This window comes from Staurois parvus, unplaced genomic scaffold (assembly GCF_062004578.1).
Source record: "Staurois parvus isolate SC_StPar_1 unplaced genomic scaffold, SC_StPar_1.0 ptg000365l, whole genome shotgun sequence".
Lineage (NCBI taxonomy): Eukaryota > Metazoa > Chordata > Amphibia > Anura > Ranidae > Staurois > Staurois parvus.
This window is the reverse complement of record NW_028318161.1, coordinates 7624083-7644864: the sequence shown is the minus strand read 5'-3', so window position 1 is coordinate 7644864 and position 20782 is coordinate 7624083. Positions and strand designations below refer to the sequence as shown.

General features: G+C 45.0%; 1 protein-coding gene across 1 annotated transcript in view; it reads right to left on the bottom strand.

Annotated features, from left to right (window-relative positions):
- The window catches only part of C5 (complement C5), a 98557-nt gene that overhangs the window by 35535 nt on the left and 42240 nt on the right, over nucleotides 1-20782 (bottom strand). Inside the window, exons 11-17 of the mRNA XM_089685259.1 lie at nucleotides 15152-15343; nucleotides 14873-15076; nucleotides 13583-13792; nucleotides 13305-13454; nucleotides 7153-7282; nucleotides 4587-4649; nucleotides 371-589 (exon numbers count right to left, since the gene is read on the bottom strand). Coding sequence (XP_089541385.1) covers nucleotides 371-589; nucleotides 4587-4649; nucleotides 7153-7282; nucleotides 13305-13454; nucleotides 13583-13792; nucleotides 14873-15076; nucleotides 15152-15343 — 1168 coding nt within the window. The remainder of the gene's footprint in view (nucleotides 1-370; nucleotides 590-4586; nucleotides 4650-7152; nucleotides 7283-13304; nucleotides 13455-13582; nucleotides 13793-14872; nucleotides 15077-15151; nucleotides 15344-20782) is intronic.

Below are 20782 nucleotides of genomic sequence, written 5' to 3'. Positions count from 1 at the left end.
AGTGTAAGCTTCTCTGGTGCAGTGACAGATGGTAATTGTTCAGTGAAAGCACGGCACTGTTGAATATGCCAGATCTATAAAAATGTATAATAATAATAATGTGTAACTATTATGGAGACATTGGAGTGTAAACTCTTGTGGTGCACAGACTGATATGAATGGCTCAGTATTTTTGTACACCACTACAGAATATGTCAAAGCTATATAAATGTATAATAACAGAGTATGATTGAAAACAGTGGGAGCTCCTCTGCTGTAGAGACTGTAGTGAATGATAAAATGTTCTCTGTACAGTACTGCAGAATATGTCAAGAGAGTTATACAAACTAACAATAATAACAATAATCTGGTACAGTAGGATAAATCTTACATATTCTTCCAAGTTGCATCTCTTTTTTCTCCTTGTCTAACTTCTCCTTCAGATCTTTGGTCTGCTGGCAGCATTTTGCAAACACTTTTGCACATATTGGGAGATATGGTTTCAGTTTTTGGACTCGCTCCGTTCCTTTCCTACACTCTTTTTCCTTTATGAAATTGTTCCCACCATCAATGCAGCACTTTTTAACACTCTCATTATGGAATTTGCTGGCTGTAAGGGAAGTGGATATACAATTATTTAGGGTTTCAAAAAGGACATCCATATATGAAAACTGGGAATGTGAAAATGTACCAGTTTAAATGGAGTCAAGGATACATTTAGCCCGAGGAGTGTCTCTTCATCATCCTGTCATTCATATACCCATCTTGTTATATTTATATAAGGACAACAAATGTATAAGATAAAACTCTCAGAAAAACAAAAATCTTATCTAAACTTTGTTTATGCAACAGATCATGATATAGTGTGCTCTAACCTTTCTCACTGACATCACAACACAATGGGGTTGAATTACTAAAGGCAAATAGACTGTGCATTTTGCAAATTTTTTTGCATTTTCGCAGAGCTTAGTGAATGTGGTAAACAGGGTGAACCCTTCTGAGTCTCTCCTTGTCTCTGCCCCCTACACACCTCCAAACACCACCCCTTGGTTCCTCCCCCTACCAACCTTCCAGTAGTGCCTTCTTTTGGAGAATACAGGACCAAGTATAATTTTGTGGTGCTACGTAATTCGTATGGAATTTGTTAATGGAGAATTAGGACCAAAGCGTTGTGGTCAACAGACCCTCAGCGCACCTCAGCATCCTTGTCATTACATATATTCAGTACTGCAGGTTCCGGAACTGCACTCCCACAGAAAAAAACCCTGGTGGTAAACATTCCCTTTCATAAAAAAACACAAGGAAAAATAATAAAAAATAAAATTTTTGCTTGTACAGTACTGGATGATGGAAGCAGAGTTTCACCACATTCTCCAAGCTTGGGGAAAATTAGTGCAACTAGACATGTGTGAGTCGGTTCATTCATATTCGAATTTTGGACGAAAATGTCATTTTCTGAGATTTGAATGTATCCGAATGGACATAGTAATTAATCTGAACAAATCTGAGAGAAGTTATGAAAATTTCTGATTCATTCAAAGTCATTTGGATCATTCGGATTCATTGAGAAAAGCTGGCTGTTATGAAATGGACGTCCTTACCAACCATGACTTATCTGCTGTCAACGGAATTCCCCACTGTCAGCAGAATGTAAAGATATGAAGTTGCCGGTTAAAAAACATACAAACAACAACAAAAACCAGCATGGGGGTTCCTTTCCAATCCATACCAGGCCCTTAGGTCTGGTATGGATTTTAAGGGGAACCTCATGCCAAAGTTTTAAAAAAATTGGTGTGGGGTCCTCCCCCAAAATCCATACCAAACCCTTATCTGAATATGCAGCCCAGCAGGTCAGAAAAGAGGAGGAATGAGTGAGCACCCCTCACCCCCCTCCTGAACCTTACCAGGCCAGATGCCCCTTAGCATGCGGGGTGCTTTGGAGGAGGGGGGCTTTCGTTTGGATTCACGGAAAAGATCCAGTTGTTACGGAGTGAGTGGCTTGGCTGCTGCGTCCTTAACAACTATGACTCATCTGCTGCCAGTGGGATTTTGTACTATTTTTGTAAACAAAAGAAGTGCCTGGTAAAAAAAAAATAGCAAAAAAGGCATACTTAACAACAGCATGGGGTCCCCTCAATCCATACCGTGCCCTTTGGGTCTGGTATGGATTTTGATGGGAACCCCATGCCCCCCCAAAAGCACCTTGTCCCCAGGTCGATGGGAACAAGGGCATCTTCCCCACATCCCTGGGTGGAGGTTGTGGGAGTCTGTGGGTGGGAAGCTTATTGGAATCTGAAAGCCCCCTTTGACTAGAGGACCCCCCGATCCCAGACTCCCCTATGTGTATGAGTATGGGGTACATAGTACCCCTACTCATTCATGAAAAATTGTCAAAAGTAAAAAAAAAGTTTTTCACAAGTCCTTTATTAACCCCCCAAAAAAATAAATGTCCCCTTAAGTAGATCCAATGTCAATCATGATGAACACCGACCTGCGCGAAAAGAAAAAAAATGCTGCCCGACGAATATGACGTGCCCTGTCCAGGGACACAAGACAAATGACAGGTAGGCATTGGGGTGGAGTCGCCCCCCACCCCAGCCCTCTCCTGGCCTGCCAGGCTGCATTTTTTTTTTTTCGTTTACCTGACTCCTCTTTGTGCACAGGCAGAGAGCTCAGAAAGTTGTCAGCTTACCAGATTTCTGGCAGCATCAATAGGTATTATTTTGCACTTGGGAGCAAGCAAGAGAAGTTCCAAAAGAAAATCCCAGGAGAACTCTGCTTCACCGACTCTTCTTTTTTAATACTAGCAAAAAACAGCATATTTTAAAAACAGCTAACATTTAGATTGTACGCCCCTTGAGGGTTAGGGACTGATGTGAATGTACAATATATATGTATGTAAAGCGTTGCGTAAATTGATGGCGCTATATAAGTACCTGAAATAAATAAATAAATTCATCTGGCCAACGATTGCTTCACTTGCTACCTGCAAGCTTTCTCAAAGCAATAGGATAATCACAAGAGAAGTTCATTACAGGGGTTTACATATACCAGGAAAACATAACCCATCACTCGGGGGATAAGCGCAAAATGCCACATCCCAACTACAATACAGAATACAAAAAAGGAGTAGACTCCAAAATAGGGACTTTAAAGGCACTGTGCTAGAAAAAAAAAACAAAAATTGACTATAAAATTGTATTTATTGAAGTCCATTAAAACGGTGGATCATCAATTCCACCACTTGGTTAGAAAAATAATTGATAAAACATGCCCAACAAATCACATAATGGTGGAATTGATGGTTCACCATTTTAATGGACTTCAATAAATACAATTTTATAGTCAATTTTTGTTTTTGTATTCTAGCACAGTGCCTTTAAAGTGCCTATTTTTGCAGGTTACTCATTTTTGTATTCTGTATAGGGCAGGGGTCTGCAACCTTTAAGACATAATATTGCATATATTGCAAAAAGCGCTCTGGTCATGAAGGGGGTTTAAGGGCCCAGTAAGCAAAGGGTTAATCAGGGCCACAGTGTATCGTCATAATCACAATCATAGCCTTAGGTCAGTGGTGGGCAACCTTTTTTTTCAACTGAGCCAAATCTCGCCAAAACCACGATTGAAATTTATTTTGAGAGCCACATTTTTAAAACTGAAAATACATCCCCCATATAGTAATTCATCCCCCATAGTAATTCATCCCCCATATAGTAATTCATCCCCCATAGTAATTCATCCCCCATATAGTAATTCATCCCCCATAGTAATTCATCCCCCATATAGTAATTCATCCCCCATAGTAATTCATCCCCCATATAGTAATTCATCCCCCATATAGTAATTCATCCCCCATAGTAATTCATCCCCCATATAGTAATTCATCCCCCATAGTAATTCATCCCCCATATAGTAATTCATCCCCCATATAGTAATTCATCCCCCATAGTAATTCATCCCCCATATAGTAATTCATCCCCCCTATAGTAATTCATTCCCCATATTGTGTCAATTCACTTACCTTTGCTCCGCGCGTTCCTCTCGCTGTGTTCCCGCGCCGTTCCGGTCTTCAGAGCGGACTGTGAGAGGAGAGGAGTTCGTCACGCTGCCCCGCCTACATCCTGACAGCCAATGTTTGCCACGCTCCGCAGGCCGGATTAAAAGGTCCGCCGGGCCGTAGTTTGCCCATTGCTGGGCTAGCTGCAGAGTCCTGACTTTTGGGGCGGCCGCCCGAGAGGAGGGAGGGGAGCGGGCGCCCGGCACACAGAAGAGCCCCATTAAAATGTGTAAAGAGCTGCGGCTTGCCGACCACTGAGCTACGGCAACCCTATTACCTGTCACCTGGTGGGCAGTGTGCTCCGGAGCCGCAGCAAAGGTGAAAAAGAGCCGCATGCGGCTCTGGAGCCGCGGGTTGCCGACACCCGGTATAGGGGTTTACTTATAGTAAGTACACTTCAGCCAGGCTACATCCGGCTGTGGTAGATTTTCAGCAGTGAACAGATTTAGCTTTAACCCTTTCTCACTTCATCCAAAATTAAAAGAACATTTTGGCTGGAGTTTCACTTTATATTATTCGACATTTTATTTCTAGAAATCTCACAAATTACCTTCTTTCTTGATTTCATCCTCCAGTGATCTTTTGCTTCTTAATATTGCATCACACTTCCAATCTGCGAAAATGAAATGGAATTATGGGTAGAATGACAACCAAAGCAGTATGCACCCTGCAATTACTTTTTTACCTTGTACATCCCCTCCAGCAACCTCTACTACCATGTTTCCCCGTGTTTTTTGGCTCAAAAAAACACACTAGGTCTTATTTTTGGGGTAGGTCTTATTTTTTTAAATGTCCAGGTATGGACAGGGGTGCAGAGGTGAGCTGCAGGCAGTTGTGAATGAGGGTTACGGAGTTGTGAATGGAGAGGGCTGGCTGATGACAGTTGTGAGCTGCAGTCAGGTGTTGCAGGGGAGACTTGACAGGTGAGTTTAGGACAGGGTGCAGATATGAGCCACAGACAGGGTGCAGACGTGGGATGCAGAGGTGAGCTGTGGCCAGGGGGTGCAGAGCTGAGCTGTGGCCAGGGGGTGCAGAGCTGAGCTGTGGCCAGGGGGGTGCAAAGGGGGGTTGCAACTCAGCTCACCTCTGCACCCCCCCAGCTGCAGCTCACCTATGCACCCTGTCTGCAACTCACCTGACTCAATTTACCTCTGCAACACCTGACTGCAGCTCACCTTTGCACATCCCCCCCCCCCCACTGCCCTCATATGGTTAGCTAGCTTTACAAAACACAGCTGTCAGCAGCCGGCCCCTCTCTATAGTAACTCCCATTTCGGGTCCTATCTTCCCACACAGTGCACCAAGCACACTTACTGCTCCGCCTCTTCCCCACTGGCCAGCGATCACCCCTGGGGCATCGGCTTCCATGCATTAGGCTGCAGGAGGAGATGCCCCGCCCCTAAACACACTGCATACTGCACCCGCAGATATCTGTTCCTTCCCTGTCCCACAGTGAGTACAGAGGTAGGGAGGTTCTGTGGGAACGGATGGTGCTGTCACTTCAGCCACGTTTCTGTGTTTATAAGAGACAGTAGATATGGGTGTGCGCAGGGCCAGTGCCGGAGGTGGCGGAATGGCATTCCAGCTGAAAAAATGCCCTGATCACAACTGGGTCTTATTTTCGGGGTAGGTCTTATACTTAAGCAATTCTCAAAAATAGCACTAGGTCTTATTTTTGGGGAAGGTCTTATTTTAGGGGAAACAGGGTAACTGCATTTACTTTCTTATGTGTGTTATCTTCAGTTTCTGAGTTCAGTTGGAGCTTTTTATTTCCAGTTATTGTGGGGATGGCTCTGTTTTGTGCTGTCTTCCATGACAACAGAAATAATTCTCTACTGCAGATAGAACCAGGTTCGAGTCGCTCTTCAGAGAGCATTTGGCAGGCAGTGTGAAGGTGTTGTATCACCTCCTCATCACCTGCTTTATCCCCTTGATCTGCGCACTAGCTTGCAGAGTGGCCCCATGCACTTGAATGTATCTCGTTTGGCGGGTACTGCACTGGCCAAAAGAGGCAGGGGGTACAATTGTGGCTGCAACATGTGTACACTCAGAGCCGCTGCCTCTGCAGCTACAGGGGATAGTGCTGGAAGGGTAGCAAAAGCGTGGCTCAACTGCGGGGGTTACCATTCCCCATCCACACATGTGAACAAGACCTAAAGGTGGCATGAGACAAAGATTTTAGATAAATAAATGAAGCAATTGCTTTCCACTGAGAATTATTCATTAATGATAACTGTGTTTCATGGCCATAATTTGAAAGTTGCTGGGGTGGGAGATGGGTAGAGGGGCAGATGGCGCTGTTCAGTGCTTGGACAGGAGATGGGTGCTGGGGTAGTTCATGCTTTTTACTGCCACCTGGGTGAGAAAAGGGTACAGAGGGCAGCTGATGCTTTGCAGTGAAACCAGATGAGAAATGAATGCAAAAGGCAGAGTGTACTTTTTAATGCTTCTATTTTGGGAGATGGGTACAAGGGGTAGGTGAAAAATTGGTGATTATAATTTTCACTGCTACCACTGTTGGAAAAGGGTACAGGACAGATGATACTTTTCCAATGCCTCCAGGGTGGAAGATTGGTACAGAGGGCAAATGCAAAATGAGTGTAAGGGGCAAATTATATTTTTCAATGCTACCAGAGTTGGAAAAGGGTACAGGGCAGATGAAACTTTAGTGCCACCAGGGAGGCAAATGAGTGTAAGGGGTGGATTATACTTTTCAATGCCTCTGGGGTGGGAGATGGGTACGGGGGCTAGTGATACTTTTCAGAACCACCATGGTAGGAAATTGATGCAAGGGGCAGATGATGCTTTTTTAATGCCTCCATAGTGGAAGACAGGTGCAGGGGCAGTTGTAAGACGGTTCTATACTGTATACTTTACAATGCGTGAGACGATAATTCTAAAGATAGATAACCTCGTCATGTGCTCCAATTTACTCCAATGCATATGCCTGATTTTTTTCGGACACCCTAATTCACACACATTTATGGAACAGCAATAAAGATGGACATAAAAAAAAACATAGGTTAAAGAAGAGCTACTTGTATAACAATAAAAATATTTTTACATTTTCTGTTATTAAAAATACAAAATGAAGGACCTTGGTACTCCACCCTTACCCACGTTCTGAGAAGCCTGGATATTGGCATTTGTTAAAAATGTAAGGCCAGCCGTTTGGAAGACATCCACATTATTTTGGCCAGCCCCAGCACCGCAGCCCAAGTCCGATTCCTCTATCTTGCGCAGAACCTGCCACAAAGGACAAATGTCAACATGGAGATTTGCAGCTGTACCATAATAATCGCTTCCCATTTAATGCAGCCTGGACTGATGCCAATGGCTGAGAAATTAACGGTGACAGTGAAAGATTACAAGTAAAATACAAGTGCCACTCATGGGCAATAAAAGCTGCTGTTATATAGTGACTTCCAGGGCCAACCATGCAAAATACAGTAGGCAGAGCTATCTGTTGAGTGTTTTCATATAGGAATGAAAAATTTATATGATTAAATATTTTCTCATAATGCTCTGCTTACTTAATACAAACAAAAATCCAGGAATTTCATGGATTCCTCCAGCCACCTGATTCCTAAATATCTCAAATCAAATTGCACTCTACATACAATTTCTTAATAAACCAGCCAATACATACAGTATAAATGACATAAAAGTACAGCGCTAAAGATATCTATAACATATGAAAATAAAAGTCCAATTAGTATATAATAAGAATGTAATAAGCCCCCCTTCATCTGTAACAGTGGTTCTCAACCTTTCTAATGCCGCGACCCCTTAATACAGTTCCTCACGTTGTGGTGACCCCCAACCATAAAATTATTTTCGTTGCTACTTCATAACTGTAATTTTGCAGTAGGAGGAATAGTGCCACGTCATTGGTGTCATTGGGAGGAATAGTGCCCTATCATTGGTATCAGTGGGAGGAATAGTGCCCCGTCATTGGTGTCAGTGGGAGGAATAGTGCGCCCTTCATTGGTGTCAGTGGGAGGAATAGTGCCCCCTTCATTGGTGTCAGTGGGAGGAATAGTGCCCCATCATTGGTGTCAGTGGGAGGAATAGTGCCCCGTCATTGGTGTCAGTGGGAGGAATAGTGCCCTGTCATTGGTGTCAGTGGGAGGAATAGTGCCCCGTCATTGGTGTCAGTGGGAGGAATAGTGCCCCCTTCATTGGTGTCAGTGGGAGGAATAGTGCCCCCTTCATTGGTGTCAGTGGGAGGAATAGTGCCCCATCATTGGTGTCAGTGGGAGGAATAGTGCCCCGTCATTGGTGTCAGTGGGAGGAATAGTGCCCCGTCATTGGTGTCAGTGGGAGGAATAGTGCCCCCTTCATTGGTGTCAGTGGGAGGAATAGTGCCCCCTTCATTGGTGTCAGTGGGAGGAATAGTGCCCCATCATTGGTGTCAGTGGGAGGAATAGTGCCCCGTCATTGGTGTCAGTGGGAGGAATAGTGCCCTGTCATTGGTGTCAGTGGGAGGAATAGTGCCCCGTCATTGGTGTCAGTGGGAGGAATAGTGCCCCCTTCATTGGTGTCAGTGGGAGGAATAGTGCCCCCTTCATTGGTGTCAGTGGGAGGAATAGTGCCCCATCATTGGTGTCAGTGGGAGGAATAGTGCCCCGTCATTGGTGTCAGTGGGAGGAATAGTGCCTCGTCATTGGTGTCAGTGGGATGAATAGTGCCCCGTCATTGGTATCAGTGGGAGGAATAATGTCCCATCATTGGTGTCAGTGGGAGGAATAGTGCCTCATCATTGGTATCAGTGGGAGGAATAGTGCCCCATCATTGGTGTCAGTGGGGGGGAATAGTGCCCCGTCATTGGTATCAGTGGGAGGAATAGTGCCCCGTCATTGGTATCAGTGGGAGGAATAGTGCCCCGTCATTGGTATCAGTGGGAGGAATAGTGCCCCGTCATTGGTGTCAGTGGGAGGAATAGTGCCCCATCATTGGTATCAGTGGGAGGAATAGTGCCCCGTCATTGGTATCAGTGGGAGGAATAGTGCCCCGTCATTGGTATCAGTGGGAGGAATAGTGCCCCGTCATTGGTGTCAGTGGGAGGAATAGTGCCTCGTCATCGGTGTCAGTGGGAGGAATAGTGCCTCGTCATCGGTGTCAGTGGGAGGAATAGTGCCCCGTCATCGGTATCAGTGTGAGGAATAGTGCCCCGTCATCGGTATCAGTGGGAGGAATAGTGCCCCGTCATCGGTGTCAGTGGGAGGAATAGTGCCCCATCATCGGTGTCAGTGGGGGGAATAGTGCCCCATCATCGGTGTCAGTGGGAGGAATAGTGCCCCATCATCGGTGTCAGTGGGAGGAATAGTGCCCCATCATCGGTGTCAGTGGGAGGAATAGTGCCCCATCATCGGTGTCAGTGGGAGGAATAGTGCCCCATCATCGGTATCAGTGGGAGGAATAGTGCCCCATCATCGGTGTCAGTGGGAGGAATAGTGCCCCGTCATCGGTGTCAGTGGGAGGAATAGTGCCCCCTTCATTGGTGTCAGTGGGAGGAATAGTGCCCCCTTCATTGGTGTCAGTGGGAGGAATAGTGCCCCATCATTGGTGTCAGTGGGAGGAATAGTGCCCCGTCATTGGTGTCAGTGGGAGGAATAGTGCCTCGTCATTGGTGTCAGTGGGAGGAATAGTGCCCCGTCATTGGTATCAGTGGGAGGAATAGTGTCCCATCATTGGTGTCAGTGGGAGGAATAGTGCCTCATCATTGGTATCAGTGGGAGGAATAGTGCTCCATCATTGGTGTCAGTGGGGGGGAATAGTGTCCCATCATTGGTATCAGTGGGAGGAATAGTGCCCCGTCATTGGTATCAGTGGGAGGAATAGTGCCCCGTCATTGGTATCAGTGGGAGGAATATTGCCCCGTCATTGGTGTCAGTGGGAGGAATAGTGCCCCATCATTGGTATCAGTGGGAGGAATAGTGCCCCGTCATTGGTATCAGTGGGAGGAATAGTGCCCCGTCATTGGTATCAGTGGGAGGAATAGTGCCCCGTCATTGGTGTCAGTGGGAGGAATAGTGCCTCGTCATCGGTGTCAGTGGGAGGAATAGTGCCTCGTCATCGGTGTCAGTGGGAGGAATAGTGCCCCGTCATCGGTATCAGTGTGAGGAATAGTGCCCCGTCATCGGTATCAGTGGGAGGAATAGTGCCCCGTCATCGGTGTCAGTGGGAGGAATAGTGCCCCATCATTGGTGTCAGTGGGGGGAATAGTGCCCCATCATCGGTGTCAGTGGGAGGAATAGTGCCCCATCATCGGTGTCAGTGGGAGGAATAGTGCCCCATCATCGGTGTCAGTGGGAGGAATAGTGCCCCATCATCGGTGTCAGTGGGAGGAATAGTGCCCCATCATTGGTATCAGTGGGAGGAATAGTGCCCCATCATTGGTGTCAGTGGGAGGAATAGTGCCCCATCATAGGTGTCAGTGGGGGGAATAGTGCCCCATCATAGGTGTCAGTGGGGGGAGGAATAGTGCCCTATCCTTGGTGTCAGTGGGGGGAGGAATAGTGCCCCATCCTTGGTGTCAGTGGGGGGAGGAATAGTGCCCCATCCTTGGTGTCAGTGGGGGGAGGAATAGTGCCCCATCCTTGGTGTCAGTGGGGGGAGGAATAGTGCCCCATCCTTGGTGTCAGTGGGGGGAGGAATAGTGCCCCATCCTTGGTGTCAGTGGGGGGAGGAATAGTGCCCCATCCTTGGTGTCAGTGGGGGGAGGAATAGTGCCCCATCCTTGGTGTCAGTGGGGGGAGGAATAGTGCCCCATCCTTGGTGTCAGTGGGGGGAGGAATTGTGCCCCATCCTTGGTGTCAGTGGGGGGAGAAATTGTGCCCCATCGTTGGTGTCAGTGGGGGGAGGAATAGTGCCCCATCCTTGGTGTCAGTGGGGGGAGGAATCGTGCCCCATCCTTGGTGTCATTTGGGGGAGGAATAGTGCCCCATCGTTGGTGTCATTTGGGGGAGGAATAGTGCCCCATCGTTGGTGTCAGTGGGAGGAATAGTGCCCCATCGTTGGTGTCAGTGGGAGGAATAGTGCCCCATCATTGGTGTCAGTGGGAGGAATAGTGTCCCATCGTTGGTGTCAGTGGGAGGAATAGTGCCCCATCATTGGTATTAGTGACACCAATGATGGGGCACTATTCCCACTGACACCAATGATACTTACCTTGCAGACCCCTGCTCCAGCCTGGGCTCGCTCGCTCCCTCCCTCTCCCATGGTACCGACACTTACCTGTCAGATGTCTTCCTTCTCCGGCCGCTCTCCTCCTCTTCACTCGCTCGATCTTCGCGGTGCCGCTCGGCTCCTCCTCTCCAAGCTCCACCTCCTTGCCGGTGATTGGCCGCCTGTGTGCCTCTCCTGAGCTACAGTGCCGGCGGCCAATCACAGGCGAGGATTGATCTCGAGGTGTGTCCAGATGACAGGGGCGGCATGTCATTCCGCCCACACCTGGAGACGGCGGTGGCGGCGGCGGCGGCGAGGAGCGGTGTCTCGGTTCCTAAGACCATCGGAAATATGTGTTTTCCGATGGTCTTAGGCGACCCCTGTGGAAGCGTCGTTCGACCCCCAAAGGGGTCGCGACCCCCAGGTTGAGAACCGCTGATCTGTAACATCATATATGCTTCAGTCTGGTCAAGGAAATATAGGGGATCCACCGTCACCAACACCAAAAAACTCTGCCTCTTACCAGAAGATTTTGACCCCCAATTACAAACGGGTCAAAACCAGGATATATGTTAACTTGAAAGAAGCAAGGATGGACCCCCGTTGTGCAACGATAAGCACCCATAGACCCAATTCCAACAGTAAACCGTGTTCAGAATATTGATAGCTGCCCAAAACTTGAAATCAAAAAGTTAAAAAAACAGCATGTCACCATAACAATGGATGGTATGTTTCCCTCCTCCCTATATAAAGCATTTGCGTACCGACGCTGGCCACGCCCCTGACGATGTCACCAATGACAAAACACGCAGGGAGGAGCCAAAACGCGTGACGTCAGCATATACTGGAATGTGGCAGCCATCTTTATGGTTTGAAACATTGTTATGGTGACATACTGTTTTTTTTACTTTTTGATTTCAAGTTTTGGGCAGCTATCAATATTCTGAACATGGTTTGCTGTTGGAATTGGGTCTACGGGTGCTTATCCTTGCAAAACGGGGGTCCATCCTTTGCTTCTTTCAAGTTAACATATATCCTGGTTTACGCCATTTCCTTGGAAATTTGCATTGCGCATTTTGACCCGTTCGTAATAGGGGGTCAACTTCTTCTGGTAAGAGGCAGAGTTTTTTGGTGTAGGTGATGATGGATGCCCTATATTTTCTTGACCAGATTGAAGCATACATGATGTTACAGATGTCCATATGAACAAGGGCTTATTACATTCCTATTATATACTAATTGGACTTTTATTTTCATATATTATAGATTTCTTGAATGCCGTACTTTTATGTAATTTATATTTCATGTATTGTTGCCTGCAATGCTGAGTTGGCTGTTTTATTGATTTATTCCATATCATAGCGCAGTTTGTTTCATAATTCTTTAAAACATACAGTATACTAGGCAGATTAAGATATTAACACATAAATTGGTTAAATCATCAACCATAGGGCTGATACAGATACCCTTCACCAAATCCCCACATTAACACTACAGAAGCAGAGGTTTGGTTCATGACATCAGGGTATGTTTGGAGGTTTGGTTCATGATATCAGGGTATCAGAAAACAATAAGATCCCTGTCTCCTCACCCTTAAAGGAGTTTTATTATTTCACCTGTGGACTCATCCAGCTCAACCACCAAACTCAAGACTGTAATGGGATAAAGGTGCCACAAATGTTTTCAGGTTATCACTCACTGGAACTAACTACTTACAGTGTTTACATTTTCCGTGCCTGGTGGCAGGAATCCGGTTAAGCTGATCAGTCTCTCTTCTGAAACACCGCGCAAATTATGAGGAGCAGTAACACACACAAGCAATAAAATGGCATTGCTAGTCATTGGAAATTTTTTCAGTTTTACAATCATTCGTGGGAAAGGAGTGGGAGGGAGGTACTACAAAAGCTGCAGAAAAAGAAAAAATTGGCCCCTGATTTTATATCATTTGTCATTGTATATATCTCCACATCTCCATAACTGAAATATTACAATTACATTTAGAGCTGTGTGAAAACAGTGTGGTATGAGTTTTTGTCTGCTTTCATTTGCTGTAATTGTCTCTGCAGAGCATAAGCCGTAGTTTTTATTTTTACTTAACTCTTTCCAGCGGTCTCTGGGACTTTTTTGTGACATCATAAATTGCGACATCAACAGCAGACAGTGCTACTATAGAGCCAGTTAGGGAATTCACATTAAGCGTTACGTTTTCTTTTGGCTTGAAGGTATCATTGGGCATGCTCAGTTTAACCTGAAAGATACAGAAGAGGTATATGAGATCAGAGTTCAGTGTCCTGGAGAGGAACTACAGGCATAAGCCTGTCAGCCACTTTTCCGATATAAACTTCTGATGTGATTATGTTCATACTTCTGGCTTACTTTCTGGTTATTAAGGCAGTTTTCCTGGACTTCCACCCAAATGGAATCAGCAATGAGCTCAGCAGTTGATTCTCCAGTAACGATATAGTATGCAAGTAGACGGAAGGATGGAATCATATTCACTGTTATCTGGATGTTTAGATACTGGGAGACAGAGTCGGGAACCCGCTCCACTGTGTCATATTTGAGTATCTTCCCCTTGGATATGATCTATGTAGGCAGAGATACACTAGTCATCAAACAAAAGAATTCTTATAAAGAAAATGTGGGTTTTGTGTTGTGATGACCAAGCAGGTGTTCTGGTTGGTTTGGTATAAATGCGATCACTCTTTTACTGTCAAATTCAATTAATTATTTGATTTCTTATTGACTACCATAACACAAATGAGCATTTAATATTACAAATTGTAACCATCTTAACAGGACCATCATGCTGATCAGGGCAGATAATGAGATGATCACTTCATAAGGCTAGTTTGTTTTTTTATTGTCAGACTAATAAAGTATAGGGAGACATCTATCAGCAATTTCTTTATAATCTGACATAGAAAGCTGAAAGATAGAATTCTCTGACATCTGGCTGTTGATTTGGGGCACTGATGATATGAATGGAATTTACTTCTAGCATATGGTCTTATCATTGGAAAGTCCAAATGTCATCTAATGGGCTCTTAAAGAATAATATTTCTTGTTTGATACAGGTAATGACCACACATTGGCCAAGAAAGACTGCCCAAGGCTTACTTTATTTTCCAATAACTGCTTGGTATATACAGTAGGTCAATGCTGACTTTAGAGGTCTACACATTTCTTGTGAATGTCAAACAGGTAGAATGGCAGATGCAGTCAGCTAAGGGCTGTATGACTCAGTATGCAGTCCTCACACAACCAGTGCAGATGCCTCCACATTATATGGCTATATACCCTCTACTAAACTCCGATATCTTTTATACTTGACTTCCACAGTGGGTGGTGAAAACTGCTGCAGATTGGGCTGTGTGCAACTGAACAACAGGTTTTGGGCAAAGTGATCTGCCCATAAGCAGGTTTAGCCTAAAAGCATCAAGCCTAAAAGCATCCTGTACTGTGCAAACCTGCACTTGCAGTAATAGGGTCCTAGGCTCAATTGCCCTCACAATCATCTGTCAGTTTCTTCCAAAATACATATTGGTAGGTCTTTGTGATGGAGAGGGAGTGTCTGTGTGTACTACATAAATGTGTGAAATGTGTGTTCCTTCAAGTCTCCTTTTAAATTAGTTTTACACATTTTTTAAATCCATAACAACATACCAAGTAACTGTAGTGTGTTAGCTTATGTAGGTAAGGACTTTTTGGAAATATGTTGACATTTAGAAAACTGCCAGCTTGGAGGACTTCACTGTCTCTTGCCCAGTCAATGTACAAGTAGCTCTTAGTCAGTGACTTGTAGGACGTGGCTTGGAACTCAGCCAGTGCTTGGTTTTGCTCCTGAAGATTTGGATCATCTGTTTTGATCTGGAGAAGGAAAACAAGGTTTTATAGCAGCCTTTGAAGGAAGTCCACTATTATTTATGATCTAGTAGGACTCACCCTAAAATCCAGGGTTGCGACATCCGCTGGGATGTTGATGACAAATACAGATATTCCTTTGGTGTCAGTCCTTTGTGTTGTTTGTTCATTGTTATTAACAGGAGTAGATTCACCATTTTGTTGGGTGAATTCACCAGTTAGAACAAGAGGGACCCTTGCTGCAGGGTTTTCCAAAGTGTCTTTCACCTGAACCTGATGAGAAAGAAGTGTGTGAACAGTACTACAAGCAAGCACGGGTTTTATTCACTGTACTGTACCAGTGCCCTGCCCCAGACCGTTCAAACTGTTTAAAAATACATCTCTATTCGATAGCACAATACTATGCCAAATGTTTGTGCAATTTTGTTCCATTTCTCTACTCCGAACTGACCAGATGTACAGTTACTAGCCACTTTCTTTAGGTACACCTTGCTAGTGCCAAGAAAATATTCCCCACACCATTACACCACCACCACTAGCCTGAGCCGTTGATATAAGGCAAGAGGGAACCATGCTTTCATGTTGTTTACCCCAAATTCTAACCCTACCATCTAAATGTTGCAGCAACCAGTCTGCCCATTCTCCTCTGACTTCTGACATCAACAAGGCATTTTTGTCCACACAACTGCCACTCACTGGATATTTTCTCTTTTCTGAGCATTCTCTGTAAACCCTAGAGATGGTTTTGCGTGAAAATCCCAATAGATCAGCAGTTTTGAAATACTCAGACCAGCTTGTCTGGCACTAACAACCATGCCACGCTCCAAGTCACTTAAATCTCCTTTCTTTCCCATTCTGATGCTCAGTTTGAACTTCAGCAAGTCATTTCCATTTACCATGTCTACATGCCTAAATACATTGAGTTGCTGCCATGTCATTGGCTGATTAGCAATTTGTGTTACCAAGCAATTGAACAGGTGTACCTAATAAAGTGGCCAGTGAGTGTATGTGCCAGCGGTTCTGTGCTTTCCAAGGTCCACTAACTGAGCATATGTTTCGGAGTACCAGTTATGGGCTCACCTACATTAATAATAACCTGTGTAAGAGAACAGCAGTAAATATCTTCACCTTTAAAAATAAAGAAGAGACATGAGAAACCAAGTACCGACTACTCTATCAAAAAATAATAATTTTCTAAGATTAATTTTTAATTTTCTTCCTGCTAGTCTGAGGTCATGTCCCTGCGTTTGCAATCTTAAGTTAGCGTAGTGCTACCCCCGTAGGAAATGCTGGATAGGATGGGTCCTCTATTCTTGGCCTCAACCTCCTCAAGAATCTCAGCCCCTCTGACACACCAAGTAAAGTGTACAAACATTAAATATCACAGAAATTCACCGAAAGTAATACTTAGTACCCTGCAGTAGTGTGATATCAAATCAAACAAACACCAAGCCAGGTAGCAAAGGCAAACTTAATATATTGTCACCCAATATGGTTGGTAACTAGGGAATCATAAAATGGATTAACAAGTTTAATAAAATAATTTAGCATACAACGTAATTAACAGTAATGACTAGGCATAAGATGACATTTGGGGGGAGATTTACTAAAACTGGTGCACACAGAATCTTGTGCAGCTGTGCATAGAAACCAATCAGCTTCCAGGTTTTATTGTCAAAACTTATTTGAACAAGCTGAGGTTTAAAGCTGATTGGCTACTATGCACAGCTACACCAAGTTCTGTGTGCACCAGTTTTAGTAAATCTTCTTCTTGATGTCCAGATCAGCATAAACAGTAGCAAGGCCACCTCAAGTGCAGCAGTGAGCAGTAGTAAAGTTTAATCTAGTGAGTGCTGGAACTATACTGCCAGAGCGCATTTATGACGGCAATGCTAGTCCTAGATCGATTGGGTATACACTGCCCAAAAGAAAAGGAGTATGGTAGCAGATGAGGCAGGGGAACAAAGGGGGCTTGCAGAATAATTATTACGGGAGAGGCAGTCCTTTGAGATGTTCTTCTGCCGGCTATTATCAGGACCCTTTAAGAGCGCTGGTGCACTTAACGCCAGTTACCCTGCATGCAGTATAGGTACTGTATAGGTAAGGTATAGTCTTGGCACAGGTGCAAGGTAGATGTGGTTCAGATTCTGTAAAGGTTCGGGATAATGCAGTCTAGGTTTGGAATAACTGCGGTATAGGGTGCAGTATGAGTGCAGTATAGTCCCTGCTAGCAGTATCAGCAATGGGCAAATAGCCCTTTCACCAGTCTCCGGAATGCTGTAGTGACCTCTCACTGTGGAAGTGGTGCCCCCTTGATCTTTTTCTGAAAGCCTCCAGTGACCAGGGTGGGAACCAGAGGGTGAATGAACATTCCAGTCTCCCTGCAGCAACATTGCAGAAGTTTTGATGTGGATGGTGCTGCATTGCCTCCAGGTATCCTCACTCCCAGTCTAAGGCTCGATTCTCAACTGGTATGGTCTCCTGCTGGCAGGCAAATATCCAGACAGAGGTGCTCTCTTTCAGAGGTGCCAAGAGGAAGAATTTTCCCAGGCAGTTTAATAAAAAACATTTCTCCACTCCGCCTACTGCATAGTGCCTATTGGAATATGTAGTGTAAAGAGTCTATTCATCCCATTATATGGCTGATATCTCAAGCTACAACTCCCAGAATTCTCAGCGCCCTGCATAGAAGTCTATGGGCTTGCTTGGCTTTACCTCCCCCCGCTGGCCGGAGGAGAATGGTGCAGCATAACATCAGTATCTCAGTAGAGGGAGAGAAGAATAAAGGGCAATGGGTTTGATTTACTAAAGGCAAATAGACTGTGTTATCCTCGCTACAAGCACAGATGTGTTGTATACAGCACATGTTTACTTGCCAGATGTTGGTGTCCATAAGCAGATGACACAAATGCAGCAGTCTTGGTAGAGCAGGGAGATATACTGATAGTCTTTCTTCTCAAATGCAGCAACAGTGATGATAGGCAGGACTCCAGAGGATCAATGTTCTGTCCCTGAGACTCGAACACTCTCTCTATGTAAAGCCTAACTTGCCCTAGCAAGGCTGGGTATCTGTCACTTTCTTTAAACACACACACAAGAGCTCCCCCAAATGGTGGCTAGGCTCTGTTTATATAGGAGAGCCATAACAAAATGGCCACTCAAATCTCAAGAAAGTTTGTGCCCAATCAGAGCACAAGGCTTCCCCAAAATGGCTACTGGAGAGAAATACAGAGGACAGCTAATCCTCTACAGGTTACCAGAGAACAGCAAGAACCACAAACAACTATTTGCATAAAACACATAATTTCTGCAAGTAAGTATGATACAATTACTGTCCCACTTCTCCTCACAGCCAGCGAGGTTATTGCTGGCACTGTTAACTGCATGTGAAGGGACTGCCTACAAATATGCTTTATGCTAAAGCCGAGAAATGCCTCTTTGAACAATCCCAAGTACCTTTTCTGGGCTACATTGTCTCCAGAGATGGCCTCTCCATGGACCCTGAAAAGGTTGGCACTATCTCCAATTGGCCCTGGTCTGTCGGACGGAAAGCTATTCAGAGCTTTCTGGGTTTTATGAACTACTAACGGCAATTCATTTGCAACTATTCTGTTCTAGTTGCACCCATCACAGCCCTTACCCAGAAGGATGCTGATCCTAAGAACTGGCCACCCGACACAGTGGAGGCCTTCCATGCCTTAAAGCAGGCTTTCCTCTCTGGTCCAGCTGTCTTGAGGCCTGATGTCTCCAAGCCCTTCTCCATCAAAGAGGATGCCTCCTCTGTAGGAGTTGGGGCCATTCTTTTCCAATCACTTAGTGGGGCTAAACGTCCGTGTGCCTTTTTCTTAAACAAGTTCTCTCCAGCAGAGAGAAATTACTCCATAGGAAGCTGTAGAAACTTCTAGCTGTAGAATTAGCCCTGGAATAATAGTAGTACCTTCTGAAGGGTTAACCTCATCGGCTCACTACATACACGGATCACAAACATTTGCAGTACCTCAATTCTGTCCGCCACTTGAATCCCAGGCTCGCTGGTTGCTGTTCTTAATACATTTTGATTTTGTCATCTTCAAACCGGGGAAGGCCAACCTCCAGGGCAGATGCGCTTTGAATCACAGGATTCTGAGACCTCTGGGCAACCACAGTTTATAATTCCTCCTACCCGAGTTCTTACTCTCAGCTTGGTTCAGGACTCCCACCAGGGAAAACTTTTGTGCCAGCAAATTCTAGGATGAAGCTGTTACGTTAGGCTCATGACTCCAAGCTCCCTGGCCATCTGGGCATCCACAGGACCCTAACATTTCTCTCTTGTCTCTACTGGTGGCCGGAGCTTCGCAAGGATGTCAAGGACTTTGTGAAAGCCTGTAGAGTCTGTGCTTGTATCAAGTCTCCTAACCAAGCTTCGTCTGGACCTCTTCCCCCATTGCCTACCTCTTGCCCACCATTGCCCACCTGCCTACCTACCTAAAATGGCACACTTTGTACCTCTTCTTCACTACCATATGTGACGATCTTGGCGTCAGACCCCAGCCCTTCTCACCAAACTCGTGACCGAAGGACTAGCCAATCTAAAACCACGCTGTCACGTGCGCAACAATGCCACGCCCAGCTGCACCCTGCACAAAGATTTTCCAGCTAATGGACCACAACCTGTGTGCCGGCAGCCTGGGAGCTATTGTTACTGGGTCAGGTTAATTACGCAATTAACTCTTCACACTGCCACCACCTCCTTTTTGTACAGAGAAAGAGGAAACTCAGCAATATCAGCAATAACACTATGATGTTTGAATAATCGTCAGTATACCACTGTCACCGCAGGCCGAGATATACCAAAGTTTAAAACACACACACAGTAGCGCTTTTCAGAGGCAGGGATTCTTAGTTTGCATTAAAGAGCTTTAGAAACAGTTCAACACTTTCAGAAAGTAAGATTTTTTACTAAAAGGTCAAAAGGGTGCAATAAAAATATTTCCAGAAAAAGATGTAGCCAATATATATATAAATATACAGAAAACAATAGTACAGCAAAGAGATAACAGAAAGACGTTTAGAGGGTTAAAGTACTTGCCAAACATCCTGGTTTAAGCAGATCAGGTTTCATGAGCCAAAAGGATGCCTTATCTCCCAACATTAGTTTCGATGTTAAAAAGGGAGAATCTTCAACTTTCCTCAACTCAGCTTAGCTTTTTCTAGGAACTCCACAGGGTGTCTCCCTGAAGCAGAGAACCAATCGCCTCATTTGGGGAGGGGGTTGTGTAGGCGGGGAGCTCAGGCTATGGCCAAAGCCTTCACAAATTATACTATGGCCAATAACTTTTCCTAGGTACATATAACATTCTATCCACGAGTAGATTAATACGCAGAATCTTCTGCTGAACATCTACATATGAAATATGAGATACCTGCTTGAATGGTTAAGGAGATATAATTTTCTGCTCTCCTGTATATGCCAGCTAGGGGGTTTAATATACCAGGCGACTTGTCTTAAAGTGAGCCATCCGAATATGTGCTCCCTGTTTATGTAATTATGTCCTATTTGAAGATATAAAATTATATGGAAAAGTGAGTTTTTAAATGTAAGTCTGTTTTTATGACTACCTGGAATGCCTTTGAGCTCAGTGAAGGACTTGGTTTATGGCTTTACGATATCCCAGATTGAGAAGTTAACAGACATCTAGGCCCCAGCTTAGTTGGGGGTTTTATAGCCATGAT